The sequence below is a fragment of the Aegilops tauschii genome, chromosome 7 (assembly GCF_002575655.3).
Source record: "Aegilops tauschii subsp. strangulata cultivar AL8/78 chromosome 7, Aet v6.0, whole genome shotgun sequence".
In the NCBI taxonomy this organism is placed as follows: Eukaryota; Viridiplantae; Streptophyta; class Magnoliopsida; order Poales; family Poaceae; genus Aegilops; species Aegilops tauschii.
In genome coordinates this window covers 485,597,932-485,616,217 of record NC_053041.3, presented here as the reverse complement: position 1 = coordinate 485,616,217, position 18,286 = coordinate 485,597,932, and the positions used below count along the sequence as shown (strand labels likewise).

The window sequence follows — 18,286 nt, the reverse complement described above, 5'->3', positions numbered from 1 at the left end:
GCCTGCTCCAGCCTCCGCTTCAGATCGAAGACTTCGGCAGCATGTGAGGCCGCGGCCAGCAGCGACGCCTGCATATTTATTCCAGACAAATTTAGTTAGTTTCCTGCAATAAAAGGATTGATCCTCTGTCCGACTTTTCTTTCCAAACACCGGATAGTGTCTCAGGGGCTACTGTCTATATTGGGATTTTCTCCTTTTGTGTCGCTTACCTCAAAACCTGTCAGCAGGCAGCTGCAGGCTTCGGTTAGTCCACTCTTAACGGACTGAACCCTTTCAATCACCGTGCTCATAAGAACACGGTGCTCATCCGCAATGGAAGCACCTCGCAGCGCTTCCAGCAGATCATCTGGTGCCCCTGGTTGGACAGGGGTCACCGGTGGAATAGGCATACCCCCTTCTTTCAAAGGAGGTTGCGTGTCGGATTCTGGAGCCATATCGGTCTTCGGAATCAAGTCTGGTTGAGGGCCGAACTGAGTACGGCCCTCCTCCCAAGTCTCTCGGGGGATTGGTTCCCCCTGGTGTTCGGCGACAGGGGCTTCGCCTTCGGGCGCCTCTTGATCCTCTCCCTGGCCTGGGAAGGTCCGTTGGGAGAGCACCTCGTCGTCCCCTTTGGCCTTGGGAGAGTAGGCAGCTGGCGGTGTCTCGCTGGCCATCTCCTTTGAGTCCAACGAACCTCTTGATGAGGATCGCTGGGAGGTGTTGTGGGCCGGACTGCGATAGCATAATTAACCATGTCAATACATTGAAATGAAGAGGCTGGACATATGGGTATGCGGGAGTCATAGCACTTACGAAGCAGCTTGAGGCTTGGTGCAGTGGTGTCGCTCCGGACTGCTGTCGACGTCCCACGCGGATTTGTCCGCAAAAGAGCCCTTCCCCTTTTTGGACGTCCCCGCCTCCAGGTTCGTGGAGGCCGCCCTCTTCTTCCTTCCCTCGTCAGGGGGAGGGTTGTTCTCCTCCTCCTCCTCCTCATCGTCATCATCCTCGACGGCGGAGGAGCGGGTCTCAAGCGTCCGAAGAGCACTTGCGACGGGGGCCACTCCGGACCCCCTTGGCCTTCCCCTTGGCCTTCTTCGCTGGCGCTGTATAGGGCGCCGGCACCAGCATCTTTGCTAAACGCGGAATGACCGGTTCTTCAGGTAGCGGAGCCGGGCACTGGATCTGCTTCGCCCTCGCCATCCATTCCTGAAGAGGCAATGACAGTAAAAGTTCAGATATCCTCATTGAAGCAAGCAAGTAGGGGACGCGATGGAAACTTACCTCGCTGGCAGGATGGTTAATGTCATGCCCACGATCCGAATCCGTTGCTGGCGGAGTCTCGTCGCCCTTGAAGAGCAACTTCCAGGCATCTTCGTGAGTCGTTCCGAAGAGCCTCTCCAGGGTTTGGTGCCTCCTCGGATTAAACTCCCAAAGGGGGCATTTTCGGCTTTGGCAAGGGAGGATCCGGCGAACCAGCGTCACTTGGACTACATCGACAAGTTTGACATTCTTGTCCACCATGCTTTGAATGCGCGTCTGCAGCGCTATCAGCTCGTCTAGCGAACACCAGTTCGGGCTCTTCTCGACCCAGGAGGTGAGTCGCATGGGAGCGCCGGAGTTAAATTCAGCAGCCGCGGCCCAGTTTGTGCCACGGGGTTCTGTGATGTAGAACCATTGTTTCTGCCATTCCTTGACAGTCTCCACAAAAGTGCCTTTTGGCCAGGAGACATTGGCCAGCTTACTCACCATGGCTCCCCCGCACTCCGCGTGCTGGCCGTCCACTACCTTCGACTTCACGTTGAAGACTTTAAGCCACAGCCCGAAGTGGGGTTGGATGCGGAGGAAGGCCTCGCACACGACGATGAACGCCGAGATGTTGAGGAAAGAGTTCGGGGATAGATCATGAAAGTCTATCTCGTAATAGTACATCAGCCCGCGGACGAAAGGGTGGAGTGGAAACCCTAGCCCGCGAAGGAAATGAGGGATGAATACCACCCTCTCGTTGGGCTTCGGCGTGGGGACGACTTGCCCCTGAGCTGGAAGACGGTGGGCGATATCCTTCGCCAAGTACCCAGCCGCCCGAAGCTCAGTAATGTCCTTCTCCTTGACGGAGGAGACCATCCATTTGCCTTGGCCTCCAGATCCGGACATGGTCGGATGCTTTCTGGAGATGTAGAAAGATGAGGACTTGGGCGCTGGAGCTCAAGGATGGAAGGGCAGAGGAAGGAGAAGGCGTAAGTAGACAAGGGCGAATTCTTATCCCCTTATAAAGGGCCGCGAATATCAAGCGCCTTCCCACTCGCCTCAGAACTCGCCTATTCCCAAGGGCTATGTAAACGGCGCGGTTGGGTTACCCATACCCGTATTGATGAGAATCTCGCAACAAAGGGACACGATCTCTGCTTCGACAAGACGTGCCAATGGCAACCGCATCACGAAACGTGGAGCGGCACACACAAAAACGGTTCCAAATTTTGACCGGGTGGACGTGATGTCATGTTGTAAAAAGTTGTCAGCGGATTGGACTCGTGGAGTATTATATTCTCTCTGCAGTTGTGTATGGTGTGTGTGTGGCAGGTCCGGATACAATCATCCGTCCGGAGACTATCTTGGAGTTCGGAAAGGGGAACCCGCCTTGCAATGCCGAAGACAAATCTGCGCGCCGAACTCCTCGTCATTGAAACCAGGTTCAGGGGCTACTGAGGGAGTCCTGGACTAAAGGGTCCTCGGGCGTTCGGCCTGTTGGCCATGGGCCGGACTGATGGGCTGTGAAGATACGAAGACCGAAGACTGCACCTGTGTCCGGATGGGACTCTCCTTGGCGTGGAAGGCAAGCTTGGCGACCGAATATGTAGATTCCTTTCTTTGTAGCTGACCTTGTGTAACCCTAGATCTCCCCGGTGTCTATATAAACCGGAGGACTTAGTCCGAAAAGAGGAGATGCTCATTACCATAGTCATACAGGCTAGACTTCTAGGGTTTAGCCATTACGATCTCGTGGTAGATCAACTCTTGTAATACTCATATCCATCAAGATCAATCAAGCAGGAAGTAGGGTATTACCTCCATAGAGAAGGCCCGAACCTGGGTAAACATCGTGTCCCCTGTCTCCTGTTACCATCGACCTTAGGCGCACAGTTCGGGACCCTCTATCCGAGATCCGCCGGTTTTGACACCGACAGTGCACTTTAAATCGCTTGCATTTGTTCACATCGAGAGCGAATCAGTAGAGGCTCCGGTAGGTTATCCTGCTGCGTTCTGCCATGAGCAGCTGTTTTTCTCGCTTCGGCCCTCCTAGTTGGCTCGCTGCATGATGGATCTGTCCAAGTATGTGGCCGAACTCATATGCTTCTTCCGTAGGTATGTATGTATGAGAGAACAACATTGTACCGTAATAATGGGCGAAACAGATCGACCTATCGAGTTTTCTCTCCCTGGCGGCTGGAACCCTAGCCGCTGCTAGGAGAGCCCATCTTTCAGCGCCGTCCACCGGCGGCTCCCCTCCGCTGGCGACCTCGGTCGTCGGTGGTAGGGGGGTCGCCAGATCCACGCGTGTGAATCGTTTTTACTCCCTTGTAGTCTAGGTTTTTAGGCTGTTCATCGTCTTGGCTTCGGCGACGACGATGAGGGCGCTGAATAAAGATTCTTCGGATCCTTCCCTGACGAAGCCATCAGTCATATGGTTGGGGATGGATTTGGAAACCAGTCTGTTCAAGTAGGATGGCGTGGCGGCGGTGGCATCCTCGTGGTGGACATGTGTCCTTGGGCTCCGTCGTTGCGAAAGCGTTTGCTCCAGCGTCGGCGCGGAGCTTGGGAGGTAGTCCAGGAGTGGATGCAGATTGTGGTCTGCATCGACGACATCTGAAAGACGGAACGTGTGCTGGGTTCGTGGTTCGTGGATGGCAGGTATGGTTTCCTCCTTCGGCGTCTTAGTCGTGGTGGGGTGCCAGATCTGGAGTTCGATGGCGTGTCCGGGGTGTTGCCCCGGTCTGATTCGTTCAACGGCAATGGCTTCACTTTTGGTGAGCCACCTTGAAGGTCCGCAAAGCTGCATATCAGCGATGGAGCCGTGTCGAGCTCGGGTGAGGAGGTGATCCGTTATTCTTTTCTTCGGTGGCTGCTGTGGTGGTGTCGGAGGCAGGTGACGAGCGTTGGTGTCAAGCTCAGAGATGTTCTGCTATCTTTTCAGTTTTGTCATCTCGGTTCTTACGTGACTTATACTTTGTTCTTTATGATATGAATGAGACACGTATTACCATGCAAAAAAAAATCAAAACCTAAATTTCTGGATTCTTGACTAAATTACAGTCGAAGTCTAGACCGTCCATCCGTCTCGATGGACGGCCGTCCTTGCACGCTCAGGACGCTCAGGATGCTTCTGCCTCCCCACAAAGGCAAGGCCACAAGGGGGGAGAGAGAAAAATAGTAGTAGTACCTCATTTTCTCCTAAAAAAACTTCAAAACCCTTGCGGCTGCTCCCGTTCTTGTTTCCCCTCCGTCGGCTGCTAACCGGATTCGCCTCACAGGCTCGGGATCCGGGCGTTCCGCGCGATGGGCGGCGGCGGCGGCGGCGGCGCGGAGGAGGAGGAGCTGACGGCGCAGGAGACAGCGCTCTACGACCGCCAGATCCGCGTCTGGGGCGTCGATGCCCAGAAGAGGTGCGCCCCGCCCCCCCCTAGAAAACCCACCTCTGCTCCTCCTTTTTCTTTTTCTCTTTCGTTTACTCCATTATTTCGGTTTCCATGTTGTTTTACCGCGTGCTGTTCTTGTCTCGAGAAATCTACCTTTTTGTTTTCTGGGGCTCTCGCGAGTTTCCAGCCGAGATTCAACCTTTTGCACAGTACCAAAAAGATTCTTCTGTTATAATTGGATTTCCCCTGATAATTATGTGACCCCGGTTTCATGCTTTCGGTGGAAATTTTGGGCTTCTTTTTTCTTTTCTGTCAATGTTATTTGTTCTACTATTTCAATTTTTTTGGGTGTGTAATTTCTGCCTTTTCTGTAACATTGTTTCGGCGCATTCTTCTGTTTTCACCTGACTGTTATATTTGTGTTTGCTTGGAACAGGCTAAGTAAGGCGCATGTGCTTGTGTGCGGCGTGAACGGTACTACTATTGAGGTGGGCAAGTAAAATTGCCTTCTATTATTCTGCTTCACAGACAATTTATTTATTTATTGTAATCTTTGATGGTCTGGTATTGATTATATCTCAAAATATAGCATGGAAATTAGGGTTCAAGCTGTTATGATAGTAATTATTACGGTTCAAGGTTGTAATAACTGGTATCTGTGGATTGGATTAATGTTCTGTATTTTGCATTGCTGAAATGAATAATGTCCAACTCTGTCATTTTGAGTTTCTTTAAACTGTCCATGTGCTAGCCTGCTAGTTTTCTTCGTAAGTGCTAAATCTTTTTCTTTCCGGGATAAAAATAATTAAACTAGAACTTACTGTTCCTTCGATTCTCACTCATGTTCCATCTTGTCGAAGCATACTGATTTTTCCAAACAGAGGCCCCCAATTCTTTTTGACATTAATTAAATTTCAGTATTTTAACTTTTAACATGATATTTACAGTTTAGTTAATTCGGTGAAGGCAGCCACATACACTAAAGTTGATTTCTCTCCTACTCCGCAGTTCTGCAAGAATATTGTTCTAGCAGGAGTTGGCAGTTTATCCTTGATGGACGATCACATAGTCACAGAGGATGATCTCAATTCAAACTTCCTAATTCCTCATGATGAGAGTGTGTATGGTGGTAAATCACGGGCAGAGGTTTGCTGCGAGTCCTTAAAAGATTTCAATCCAATGGTCCGAGTTGCTGTTGCAAAAGGTGAGCTGTATAGTTTGATGCACTTTTTCCTTAGTTTGCTTATTATGCTTAATGAATATATATTGTATACAGCGATCATGTCTTGCATTCTAGAATTGGTTTGTTCCAAAATTACTGGCAGGAGTGTGTTCAATTTGTTTTGTTAACTGATAATGCACTCATCACACTGCCATAGTTGAGAAAGTTCTTGCAAGAACGATCATTTGATGATAGGAACAATCGGGTTGTTATGGTATTGCACACTGTTTTACTAATATTGTTTCTGTAAGATAAATTTTCAACCATTCTCAGTTGGCCATAAAATCTGAGATTCTTTTTACAGTATTGATTGGAAAAGTTCTGACTATTATGTTATTTTTTCCAGGTGACCCATCACTTATTGATGGAACATTCATTGACAGGTTCGACATTATTGTACTCAGCCGCGCATCTCTTAAAACAAAGGTGTAGATCCTTCTCTTAAGTAGTATTTCGTAACTCTTAGTTTCTTTTGTCATGTGTTCCGTTTCTTATCCTTACTGTTGTTGCATATGTGTTATGTTTTAGTTGTTTATTAATGACAACTGCCGGAAAAGAAGCAAGCATATTGCCTTCTACTCTGTAGACTGCAAGGATTCTTGTGGTGAAATATTTGTTGATCTGCAGAACCATAGCTATCTTCAGGTATGTATTTCTGAAGGACTTCTGGCATCTAGTCTATTGATCCGTTGATTAGCGTTGTTTACTTGCTTTGTTCACAAGCCAAAACATTTATGCCTTCTGATTTGCTTAAGAAATACTGGGCTCAATGGCAATCACTCCCATGTGTTAGTGAGTACACAAAATAATGGGTGCTGAGAATTGGGGTCTGCTGCTAGAGTTGGAGCTGTTATTTGTGGGCCCAGGAAATAAGTGCAGCCCCCATTTTGGATTTGGCCTTTAGGGGCTCTAAAGTGGGGGCTACTACTGGAGATGCTCAGAATGCTTAGAATGCTTTCCATGTTTATGATAACTAGTGGCATGCAAATTTTGTCTTAAGTTCATTCTTAAAATGTACATCCCTGAAATTGTTTTTATTTTTTCAGAAGAAGCCTGGAGGAGAACCTGAACAGCAGGAGTTGAAATATCCTAGTCTGCAGGTATGGAAGTTTAATTTGAATTTTTTTTGTAGGTTCGTAGAGATAAAGTCTTTCAGTAGCTGTGCTCTCTTGTTTTGTACTCCTTCTTTATTTGCTCCGCGTATTAGGTTTGTCTAAAGTCAAACTTTATGAACGTTCAACAAGTTTGTAGAAAAATATATTAACATATACATCACCAAATTACCGTTGGATTCATCATTGAATATATTTTCACATCATATAGATTTGTATTGTAAATGTTTATATTGCTGTCTACAAACTTGGTCAAACTTTATAAAGTTTGACTTCAGTCAAAGCTAATATGCGGAGTAAATAAAAACAGGGGAAGTACTCCTCAAGTTGGTTATCCTTGTTTTGCTACCATGTGCTTTACTGGGGAGTATTTACTATGCAACTTATACAAATTACATGATACACAGAAGCGATTCGAGTTATGTTTTCATATTATGATATAAAATTCACGTTGACACCTTCTATGATAGAACATCTAGTGTTCCGTGGCAGCAGAGAGAAAAAGAAAATAAGTGCTTTTATTGCATTTTGGTTTCCCTCTAGTTCTGATGTGGCTCTGTGATGCCCGTCTACCCATATTTGGAAAGGCCTGCAATTTCTTTTTTGGGTAATACATTTGTTGGAGGTACCTCTGGCTGTTGTTCTTTTTATACTGCTTCTGTTCTTCCTTAAATTGTTTGTTCCATGCAAGTACTTATGCATGCTTGCTATGTACTCCCTCCGTCCCAAAATAAGTGTCTCAAGCTTAGTACTAGTACAAAGTTAAGACACTTATTTTGGGACGGAGGGAGTACTTAATACTGGTTCAATCTGTTATTGTACTGATGGTGCTATATTACCCCTGTGCTACTCCTGTAGTTCAGTACAATATTGCTGGAATACCTACAGGAACTGATATCACCCCCTTTTGGATGCTTCGATTGCCAAATATAAAATTTTAATCCAATGATTGCAATTGTACACTACTACTGAATCTCATATGATTTGCTTAAAAATCAATATCACACCTTTCTGGATGCTTCATGTGGCAAGTATTACAATTTGAATCGCATTGACTGCATTTACATTTGGTTTGTTTCTATACAGGAAGCTATTTCTGTGCCCTGGAAGGATCTGTCCAAAAAAACAACTAAATTGTACTACGCCATGAGAGGTGATGATATGAGAACCTAAGATACTGTTCCTAAGGTTTATGTTGTCTAATAGTGGCAACTGTGTTTGTTTATTTTCTTGGTCTTTTTTCATGGGCAAATATCAGGCGAAAATTGGGATCAATGTGATTCATTTGTACATACATAAATGATAAATATTTAGTGGAACAGATCAAATTGGATAGCTGTTCCACTAAGTATTTTCTTTTTCATATCTCACAAAGCAAATGAGTGCTCCTCTGCGGACATAGAATATAACATCCCATATTCAACTGGTTTTCTGAGATTTTCTTTAGGACTTGTATTTTTGCTTTTCAACCAAAAATTACTTATTTGCATGTTCACTCGATCTATGACTGTTTACCTATCTGTATTTTTCCACGTCTTGGTTTTGTAACTAACATAAACATGTCTGTTTGCAGTCTTGGAAAGTTATGAATCATCTGAAGGGCGCGACCCCGGTGAGACATCACTTTCTGATCTACCTGCAGTTTTGGCTCTGAGGAAGGATATGTGTGATAGAATGGTACAGCTTTGGCCGTTTGTCGTACTTTGAGCAATCGAGTCATGTTTCTTCAGATATTTTACACGGCACTTTAAACTGCAGTCTTTGGATGAGTCTCGAATTCCTACGTCTCTCCTGGAACGGCTTCTAGCAGCTGGGAAAAAGGAACATCCTCCTGTATGTGCAATCCTTGGTGGCATTCTTGGTCAGGTAGGTCCAATCTTCCATCCTTTATTTTTTGTTTCTTGTATTGTTTAGTTTTTGTGATGCTGGAAAATAAACACAGTAATTTATCTCATTTATGTATAGATCACTATTTTCTTATATACGTGGAACATAATAGCTCAACAGTAAATATAGTCATCTCAAGCAATGTATGTCATCAAGTTACTTGGCAAAAGTAGGTGACATATTGAGACGACACTTTGAATACAGTCACTTTAACATAATGGTAGGATCTACTACTGACATAACACTAACTACTGTAAAAGTTGATAAAAGTAAGCGACAATATTCTTCTCTGATTTTTTGAGAGGTTGGCTCCTTTATATTGTTAGACACAACTTGACCGACAAGCTGGGGAGTCTATTCAAACTCTAATACGATCTATAAACTGGTTGGGCTCTTTCCTAACAAACTTGCTTAACCAACTGTATGACTCTAATTAAGGAATAAGACTCCACGTTTGGTGGGCTAGCCCACACTACACCGAGTCAGGTTTAAATTAACTGGGTCAAGGCAAGTCCAAACGAGACTTCAACTAACTATGATTTATTTAAAGCTTGAATATGCTTTTTTAATTCTTCTAGATAATATTACTGCAAAACTAGTAAAATCTGTCGACGATATCTTGAAACTGATTTTAAGTCCAAATCATCATTTCTTTGTTGATCACATGAAGATACATGTCTTGTAAAGTAACCGTGCTATGTATCTAAAATTGTCAGTTAAGGTTCAGTTAAACTGGACTTGTCCTGACTCATTATACAAGTTTGAGAACATAAATGTGCAATGTTCAGGTGGCCCAAGCTATTAACTTCTGTCCCATGTGTTGCATGCTATTTCCTGAATTATTATTTACACGCACCAGCACCACAAACATTTACTAAACCTGCTAGACAAGTTGCATCCTCTTCCTGTTGCACTTCATTATAGCAACCGTTGATGTATTCCTAGATCAATATATACCACACACTACATGACTTATCATTATGATAGTAGCTGCTCTAACATCCTTACATCAATGTTTTTTTGTGTGTTAATTATACTTGGATTGGATCATATTGTTTCGTGGCATAGTTTAGAAAACCAGACTGGAGATCTGACTGTAAAAACTGAAACTGTCAACTCGTCCAGTTTGGTCTAGCGACTGCTTAAGCATGTGAGCAGGCCTTGTATGATTAAACCTGGTCAAATCAGACGGTTTGCACTGAACCATAGAGCAGTTCGGCCTGTTGAACGCCACTCACGTTAGAAAAAAGTTAGTCGTGACCTCATGCATCAGTGCAGTGCAGAGCTGGTTTGTTGATTGTGATGCAGAAATAAAGGTACTCGTCCCTTAATTGAAGTACACTACTACCAATTTTCTACTTGTTAGCCCAGCGATCAAACCAATGAACCAGCATTCAGCTGAACCAGTGAACAAACTGAACCAGCATTCCAACAGCAGCGGCCCCCAAGTACAGTACTCACTGGTTCAAAAGTGTGGTTCGTAGATAGCTCTTGGTAGGCCTTGAAATTGCATTAGATCACTTGGTGGAAGCTAGCTGTGTGGTTTGAAAGTTGCCACATGAATTATTTAAAAAAGAATCTCAGAAGCGTAAGTGGTCCGAGAAGGATGTGAATTGTTTAAAAAAGAATCTCACACACTACATGACTTATCATTATGATAGTAGCTGCTCTAACATCCATCAATGTTTTTTTATGTGTTAATTATACTTGGATTGGATCATATTGTTTCGTGGCATAGTTTAGAAAACCAGACTGGAGATCTGACTGTAAAAACTGGAACTGTCAACTCGTCCAGTTTGGCCTAGCGACTGCTTAAGCATGTGAGCAGCCCTTATATGGTCAAATCTGGTGGTTTGCACTGAACCATGGAGCAGTTCGGCCTGTTGCACGCCACTCACGCTAGAAAACAGTTAGGCGCGACCTCATGCGTCAGTGCAGAACTAGCGACGCCACCTACTCAACATGGCTATGCTGGTTTGTTGATTGTGATGCAGAAATGAAGGTACTCATCCCTTAATTGAAGTACAGTACTACCAATTAGCCCAGCGGTCAAACCAATGAACCAGCATTCCAACAGCTGAACCAGTGAACAGAGGTACTCACTGGTTCAAAAGTGTGGTTCGTAGATAGCCCTTGGTAGGCCTTGAAATTGCATTAGATCACTTGGTGGAAGATAGCTGTTTGGTTTGAAAGTTGACACATGGATTGTTTAAAAAAGAATCTCACACCCGTAATTGATCCACGAAGGATGTGAATGAACATGCAATGTTTCCTGAAACATGTAGAAAAACATCCAGCCCAAAAGTACACTATTATATTCCATTTATGTGCAGAAATATTGGAGTGTGAATTTCATTTCATTTCAAGCCTTCTCATATTTGAATGTTCTCTACAGCATACTGCTCACGGCTTTGCACTTTGTTTTTGGACGTAACAGGAAGTGATTAAGTCAATATCTTGTAAAGGCGATCCGATCAAGAATTTCTTTTACTACGACGCCGCTGATGGTAAAGGGGCCATGGAGGACATCCCCCCAACTCCTGAAGATTGAATCACGTGATACCTAACTCTCATCCGACATGTCTCGCTGATAACTGTACCCAATCATTACAGTCGAACATGTGACAACTCTAGTTTGGTGGCTGAGGCTGGAAACTTAACCTAGCATTTTAGCGTTTTTATTACTGTACTTAGCGTTTTAGCGTTGGCATCATGCTATGACACCCGAGTACTGCATTGAACAGAATTGACATTCTCCTCCAAACAGTTTCAAATCTGAAGGCAGTCACGCTATTGAATGATGAAATGCTTTATTTTCTGCTTGCCTTGGTGGTTGTTAGTAATTAGAATAAAAAATATATATCACAAACACATGATGAAAAAAATATTTTTCTCAATAAATAAATAAAAACATGAAGAAAGAATTAACAGTGGTACAAGAAAGGTGCAGATTCGACTAGATCTTCATCCCACGGTGCTTCCACATTGTCATCCGCCCACCATCGCTGTCAAGTTGTTACTATTTTTGTTGCTGACTCTTGGATGAACAGCGTGGTTGGGCATCATGGATGTTGAGATCATCACCTACCCAATGATGAATCCAAGCTAATATGCAGAGTGAATGAAGAGGGAAAATTTCCTAAAGATTATTTTAAAGTGTACAAAAAAAAGCCAGTGCAAGAACCATTTAAAAAAACCATACACTTTTAATATATACTCTACGTAATAATTTTTAAATACATGAACTTTTTCTGAAATAGTCAACAATTATCTAAATGCACTATTTTAAAAAAAAACCATTTTTTAAAAAATAAGTGGAATTTTTAAAATGTATGGGATTTTTATAAATATGTTAAAAAAATACTCCCTCCGTCTTATAATATAAGAGGTTTTTTGACACTAGTATAGTGCCAAAAAACGTCTTACGATATAGAACGGAGGGAGTACATTATTTACAATTATTCAAATCATCCTTCACACATTTCTCCTAAACAAAATATGTTAAATGAAAAAGGAAAGGGCAATCTTTACGGCCCAGCCCATGTACCATTCATCGCTTAAGGCGGAGTAGGAGCACTGACCTAAATGCAAAGTGGAGGATCCATTGTTTCTTTACTTCAAGTTTTTCCTTGCGGGGTAATATGAATTTGTTCAAAATTTATAGAGTTACAATCAAAAGGCACAAGATCCTCAATACATGACTGGACTATGCTTATTAAGCCACACTATCGTGGAAAAATATTAAATTGTTCCGACAAGGGTTGACAAAGAGGGAGGAAACTAGAGAAGACGTACGAAAGAGTACGAAAGAGTACCACGAGGATTACAAGGCTGGTGATGGATTTAGATATTTCGCATGTACATGGGTGTTCAAAATGACAAAACAAAATCAACATGACGGATTTAGAGCTCTGGATTAGAACAACACTTTCGGTGTACCCTAACACTTCAGCATAATAAAGAGAAAAATATGGGTACCAGCATCAAATAACTATAGATTGCTGATTCGAAAAAAAAAACTATAGATTGTTACACCCTAACTTTATTCTTATCCTAAAAACAGAACATTACATTCAAAAGGAATCCTTTTAATAAAATTGATGCCCGCACAATTGCTAGTTGTCAAAACACTCGGCCAGTTACTTCTGATCTGTTACAGTACAATTTATAAACACATATGCTGAAAGAATAAACAATGGCACAAGAAAGGCCCAGCTCTTTGTATGCCTGACCCCTTCGGTAGTACGCCTTGGCATTGGCTGTGCCCGAGTCATAGCTCAAAACCTCCGAGCCTTCGTTCACGCACTCCTCAAACTCGCCTAGTTTCAGGTAACAGGCCATCAGATTGACGCTGCACTGCAGCTGCAGAGCGCGCCCGGCCGCCGACGGCACGCTGTTCTTCACGCTGTCCCTGGCGAGCTTGTACTTGGCGGCGGCGTCGGCGTACTGCCCGCGGCCATGGAACTGGTTCCCCTGCCGCTTCAGCATCTTGGCGGCGGACTTCGCGGACGAGGCACGAGCGTTGGCTTGCGCCTTCATGGCAGCGAGCTCCTCGGGCTTGGCCTTGGCGATTTTCTCGGTCATGTCGAGCATCTCCTCTGGCCTTGCGTGGTTCAGGTGCTCGGCGACAAGCTTGAAGTCGTCGGCCGTCATGTTCTTCATGCTCTCGGTTGCGAGCTTTAGCAGGTCCGGGTTGGACATGAGCTGCCGCTGCATCCTGGAGAGGTCGCCGGCGGGTATGCGTCGCATCTGCTCCTCCGCCACCCTCATCATCTCCGGATTCATCATGGCGATCCCGACTGGTAGATCCAAGACGTCGCCGATGGATGGATCGACGCGATCGAGGACGAAGCAGCGACCGGGAGCTCGCGGGTCTGGGAATTGGGTCTCGATCGTGTGTGTGTGTGTCTCTCTCGCCTTTTTCTTTTCTTTCCCGTCGCTTCTGGTTTGAAGGTTGGTTCCTGAGCTCTCGCTGCAATTTATTGATGGGGGTTTGGGAGGGGGAGACGAAAACGGAGTCCGACTCCAGTCCGAAACCGGAATCACTGTACGTGCGTACGATTTTTTTTTTGAAAAGGGGTGATTCCCCGGCCTCTGCATCAGGTGGATGCATACGGCCACTTAAATAAATAAAATAGGTTCCACAATGTCGAAAAAGTCGTAAAAGAAAACTACGTCGAGCTCAAATAGACCTCGACATGAAAATAAAAAAAGCCATAAAGCCACAACCGGCTGGCAGAAAAATAGGTATGGAAACTAATTGCCAATCCTATTACATGACCGCCATCCAAACCGGTTGAATATATCCCGCGCTACCATCTCCCACCGGACAGATCCAGTAACCAAACGCTCCCTGGCCTCCGTCGGAGTGAGTAGGGACCACATACGGATCAACGCCGTAGCTCGGAATACAACCTGCAAAAAATGAATAGTAGTTATTCTGTTAAAAGCCAAATCATTTCTGCAGTTCCAAATTGCCCATAACAACACACAAACTCCTACACGAATGTGTCTAGCTGTACCGGACTCTATCCCATCCAGCCACGTTCCAAATAACGACCCGACCGAACTCGGAGGAGTAATGTTACAAGCAATTTGCACTGAGCGCCACAATTTTTTTGCCAACGGGCACTCAAAGAATAGATGCTTAATGGTTTCATCCCGATCACAGAAACTACACCTAGTAGATCCTGTCCAATTGCGCTTAACCAAGTTGTCCTTTGTTAAAATGACCTGTTTATGGACAAACCACATAAACACTTTGATTTTCAAAGGAACTTTAACTTTCCAAACATGTTTGGATTTAGGAATGACACTCGAGTTAATAACATCGATGTACATCGATTTAACGGTAAAATGTCCAGACCTAGTAAGCTTCCAACACAACTGATCGGGCTGATGTTGTAGCTGAACCTCCATCAGTCTACGCACCAGATGAAGCCAAGCTTCCCATCTATTACCAACAAGCACCCTCCTAAACTGAATATTAAGGGGTGTGGCCTGCATAATCGTTGCCACAAGCGCATCACGGCGATGCACAATACGATACAGAGTTGGGTACTGTAACGCCAACGGAGTCTGACCAAGCCAGGTGTCCTCCCAGAAGCGAGTATCATTACCATCGCCGACTATAAACTTTGTTCTATTAAAGAAGGCTGTCTTAACTCTCATAAGCCCCTTCCAAAATGGCGAATCAGTTGGTCGCATTGTCACCTGTGACAAAGTTTTGGATTGCAAATACTTGTTACGAAGTATCTGTGCCCAAGTCGCATCAGTCCCATCTGATAACTTATATAGCCACTTACTAAGCAGGCATCTGTTCTTTACCTCAAGATTCTCAATACCCAACCCCCCCGATCCTTGGGACGACAAATAATATCCCACTTGGCGAGTCTATACTTTCTTTTTAGATCATCACTCTGCCAAAAAAATCTTGACCGATAAAAGTCCAGCCGTTTCCTAACCCCAACTGGAACCTCAAAGAAAGATAGTAGGAACATCGGCAAACTTGTGAGCACCGAATTAATAAGAATCAACCGGCCTCCATAAGACAGAAGTTTGCCCTTCCAACAACTAAGTTTCTTTTCGAACCGATCTTCGATACATTTCCATTCTCTGTTCGTGAGCTTACGATGATGAATGGGTATACCTAGGTAAGTAAAAGGTAAAGCCCCTAATTCACAACCAAACAATTGCCTATAAGCCTCTTGTTCCTCCTTGGCTCGACCAAAGCAGAACAACTCGCTTTTATGAAAGTTAATCTTTAAACCGGACAATTGTTCAAATAAACACAACACCAGCTTCATGTTTCTCGCTTTTGCCAAGTCATGCTCCATAAAGATGATTGTATCATGAGCGTATTGCAAAATGGACACACCCCCATCAACTAGGTTAGGCACCAAACCACCTACCTGACCGGCGTTCTTTGCCCTACCTATGAGAATAGCCAACATATCAACTACAATGTTGAACAATATAGGGGACATTGGATCTCCTTGTCTCAGGCCTTTGTGTGTCTGAAAATAATGACCTATATCCTCATTGACTTTAATTCCAACACTACCTTTTTGCGTAAAGGATTCTACCTGGCGTTTCCAGGCCTCATCAAAACCCTTCATGCGTAAAGCCTGTTGAAGGAAAGGCCATTTGACTTTGTCATACGCTTTTCGAAATCCACTTTGAAAACAACCCCATCCAGCTTTTTCGTGTGGATTTCATGGAGAGTTTCATGTAGGACCACAACACCCTCAAGAATGTTCCTGTCCGGCATGAAAGCCGTTTGGGTAGGCTGCACAACGGCATGCGCGATCTGTGAGAGCCTATTGGTCCCGACCTTGGTGAAAATTTTGAAGCTAACATTAAGAAGACAGATTGGCCTGAATTGCTCAATTCTCACTGCCTCTGCTTTCTTAGGAAGAAGGGTGATCGTTCCAAAATTTAGCTGAAAAAGATGAAGCTGCCCAGCAAACAGATCATGGAACAAAGGCAACAAATCTCCTTTAATAATAAACCAGCATTTCTTATAGAACTCCGCTGGAAATCCATCTGGGCCAGGCGCTTTATTAGTTTCCATTTGTGAGACGGCATCAAATACCTCTTTCTCGGTAAAAGGAGCCGTCAGAACATCATTCTCCACAACTGTGAGCTGAGGAACATCCTCAACCCTGGACTCATCCAGAGACACACAATTATTGTCTGGAGGACCAAACAACTGCTTATAGAATTCAGTGATGTACAATTTTAGGTTCTCCTGTCCTACAATTGTACCCTCATCTTGCTCAAGCTGAAAGATCCTCTTCTTTCGATGCTTACCATTAGCAATCATATGAAAAAATTTAGTGTTCGCGTCCCCCTGGACTACTCTCCGGACCTTGGCCCGCAACGCCCACTTCAACTCTTCTTCCCTAAGAAGTTCCTTCAGCCTCAATTCCGTGTCCATCTTGGCTTGAAGCTCCGTTAGTGGCAGAAGCGTGGTTTCTGCCTTTACATCTAGGGACTTGATAAAGGAGAGGAGCCTTTCCTTTTCAACCTTATAAATCCCGCTAAGATGCTTAGCCCATCCACTTAGGACACTCCTCAAGTGCCTGATCTTATTCTGCCATCGCTGGAGCGCAGTCTTGCCTCCTAAATCCTTAGCCCACTCTCTAGCCACAAGATCAAAGAAGCCTTCACGCTCAAACCACGCCATCTCAAAGGAGAACACATTCTTATTCCCCAAGTGGGAGGGCTGACCAGAGTCCACAAAAAGCGGCGTGTGGTCGGAAATACCACGGGATAAGGCCTGGACTGTTACTAGAGGAAACTTCTGTTCCCAATCGACACTAGCCAACACACGGTCAACTTCTCATACGTCGGATTTGGCAGCGCATTAGCCCAGGTGAATTTTCTGCCCGAGAGCTCGATTTCTCTCAGGTTCAAACTCTCAATGATAGTATTAAACATGAACGACCATCTGCCGTCAAAGTTATCGTTGTTCTTATCCTCACGCCTCCTAATAATATTGAAATCACCCCCCACCAGGTACGGCAGCTGCTCGGAGCCACACATCCGAACTAGATCAGCCAGGAAATCGGGCTTGAGCTCGGGCTGCGCAGCCCCATAAACCGCAACCAAAGCCCAGTTAAACCCATCTTCCTTCGACCGCACCCGGAACTTGACTGCAAAGTCTCCCATAACCACACTGCGAACCTCAAGCGTCTCGCACCTAACGCCGAGTAAGATTCCACCTGATCGCCCTCTCGGCGGCAAGCAATGCCAATCAAATGCAATGCCCCCCGACAAAGAATTTAGAAACTGAGGTGCAAAATTATCTCTCCCCGTCTCCAAAAGAGCGATAAAATCTAAGCGATGTTCGACAGACGCCTCAGCAAGAAACCTTCTTTTAGCCAAGTCTCTCAGACCTCTGCTATTCCAAAAGATTCCTTTCATAGTTCATCGTAGAATTTTTTTGCCGAACGCAACCTAGCACTCCTACGCACTGCGGACACCGGGTATACCTTCCGTTTCCACTTGCGCTTTGGAATAGCTTGACTCTGCAACTGGTCCTCATGCCCAGTGTCAGAGGGGCTTGCCAAGCCTATCTCAGTAGAGACATCCTCTACCCCCGCCTCAGAACTAGAAGGCAACAGATCCTCACAAAAATTGTCAAGCACCCTGACCCCAAGCGCATCAACCTCCGAATCACACATGGGTTTAACAGCCGCAATATTGCGAATCATCTCTAAGGCCCGCTCAGCCTCTAGGTCAAGTAGATCATTAATAGAATTAGTAGTTTCATTTTCATTACTACCAAGAGAAACTCCTAATTGATTTGCATTATCAAGAATCTCATCATTTGAAAAATGCAAAATGGAATTGGAAATATTGACCGACATACCAGTAGTGACTTCAATATCACGAAGCTTGGCCGCCCTCATAGCGCACCGTTGCTGGATGTCGTCCACATCCGGATGTGC

At 44.8% G+C, this 18,286-nt stretch overlaps 2 protein-coding genes across 2 annotated transcripts; one reads left to right on the top strand and one right to left on the bottom strand.

Moving 5' to 3' along the window:
- Positions 1–4,372: 4,372 nt before the first annotated feature.
- On the top strand, positions 4,373–11,637 carry LOC109740445 (SUMO-activating enzyme subunit 1A). The gene is made up of 10 exons (XM_020299508.4): positions 4,373–4,637; positions 5,047–5,098; positions 5,619–5,814; positions 6,179–6,258; positions 6,361–6,477; positions 6,879–6,932; positions 8,031–8,097; positions 8,518–8,621; positions 8,703–8,810; positions 11,269–11,637. The coding sequence occupies exons 1-10, from the start codon at positions 4,531–4,533 to the stop codon at positions 11,380–11,382; spliced, it is 999 nt and encodes a 332-aa protein (XP_020155097.1). The 5' UTR covers positions 4,373–4,530; the 3' UTR covers positions 11,383–11,637.
- Positions 11,638–12,970: 1,333 nt separating this feature from the next.
- On the bottom strand, positions 12,971–13,604 carry LOC141027294 (outer envelope protein 61-like). The gene is made up of 2 exons (XM_073504285.1): positions 13,064–13,604; positions 12,971–12,981 (listed from the first exon to the last, which is right to left on the bottom strand). Exons 1-2 carry the CDS (start codon positions 13,602–13,604, stop codon positions 12,971–12,973), a joined length of 552 nt encoding a protein of 183 aa, XP_073360386.1.
- Positions 13,605–18,286: the final 4,682 nt, after the last annotated feature.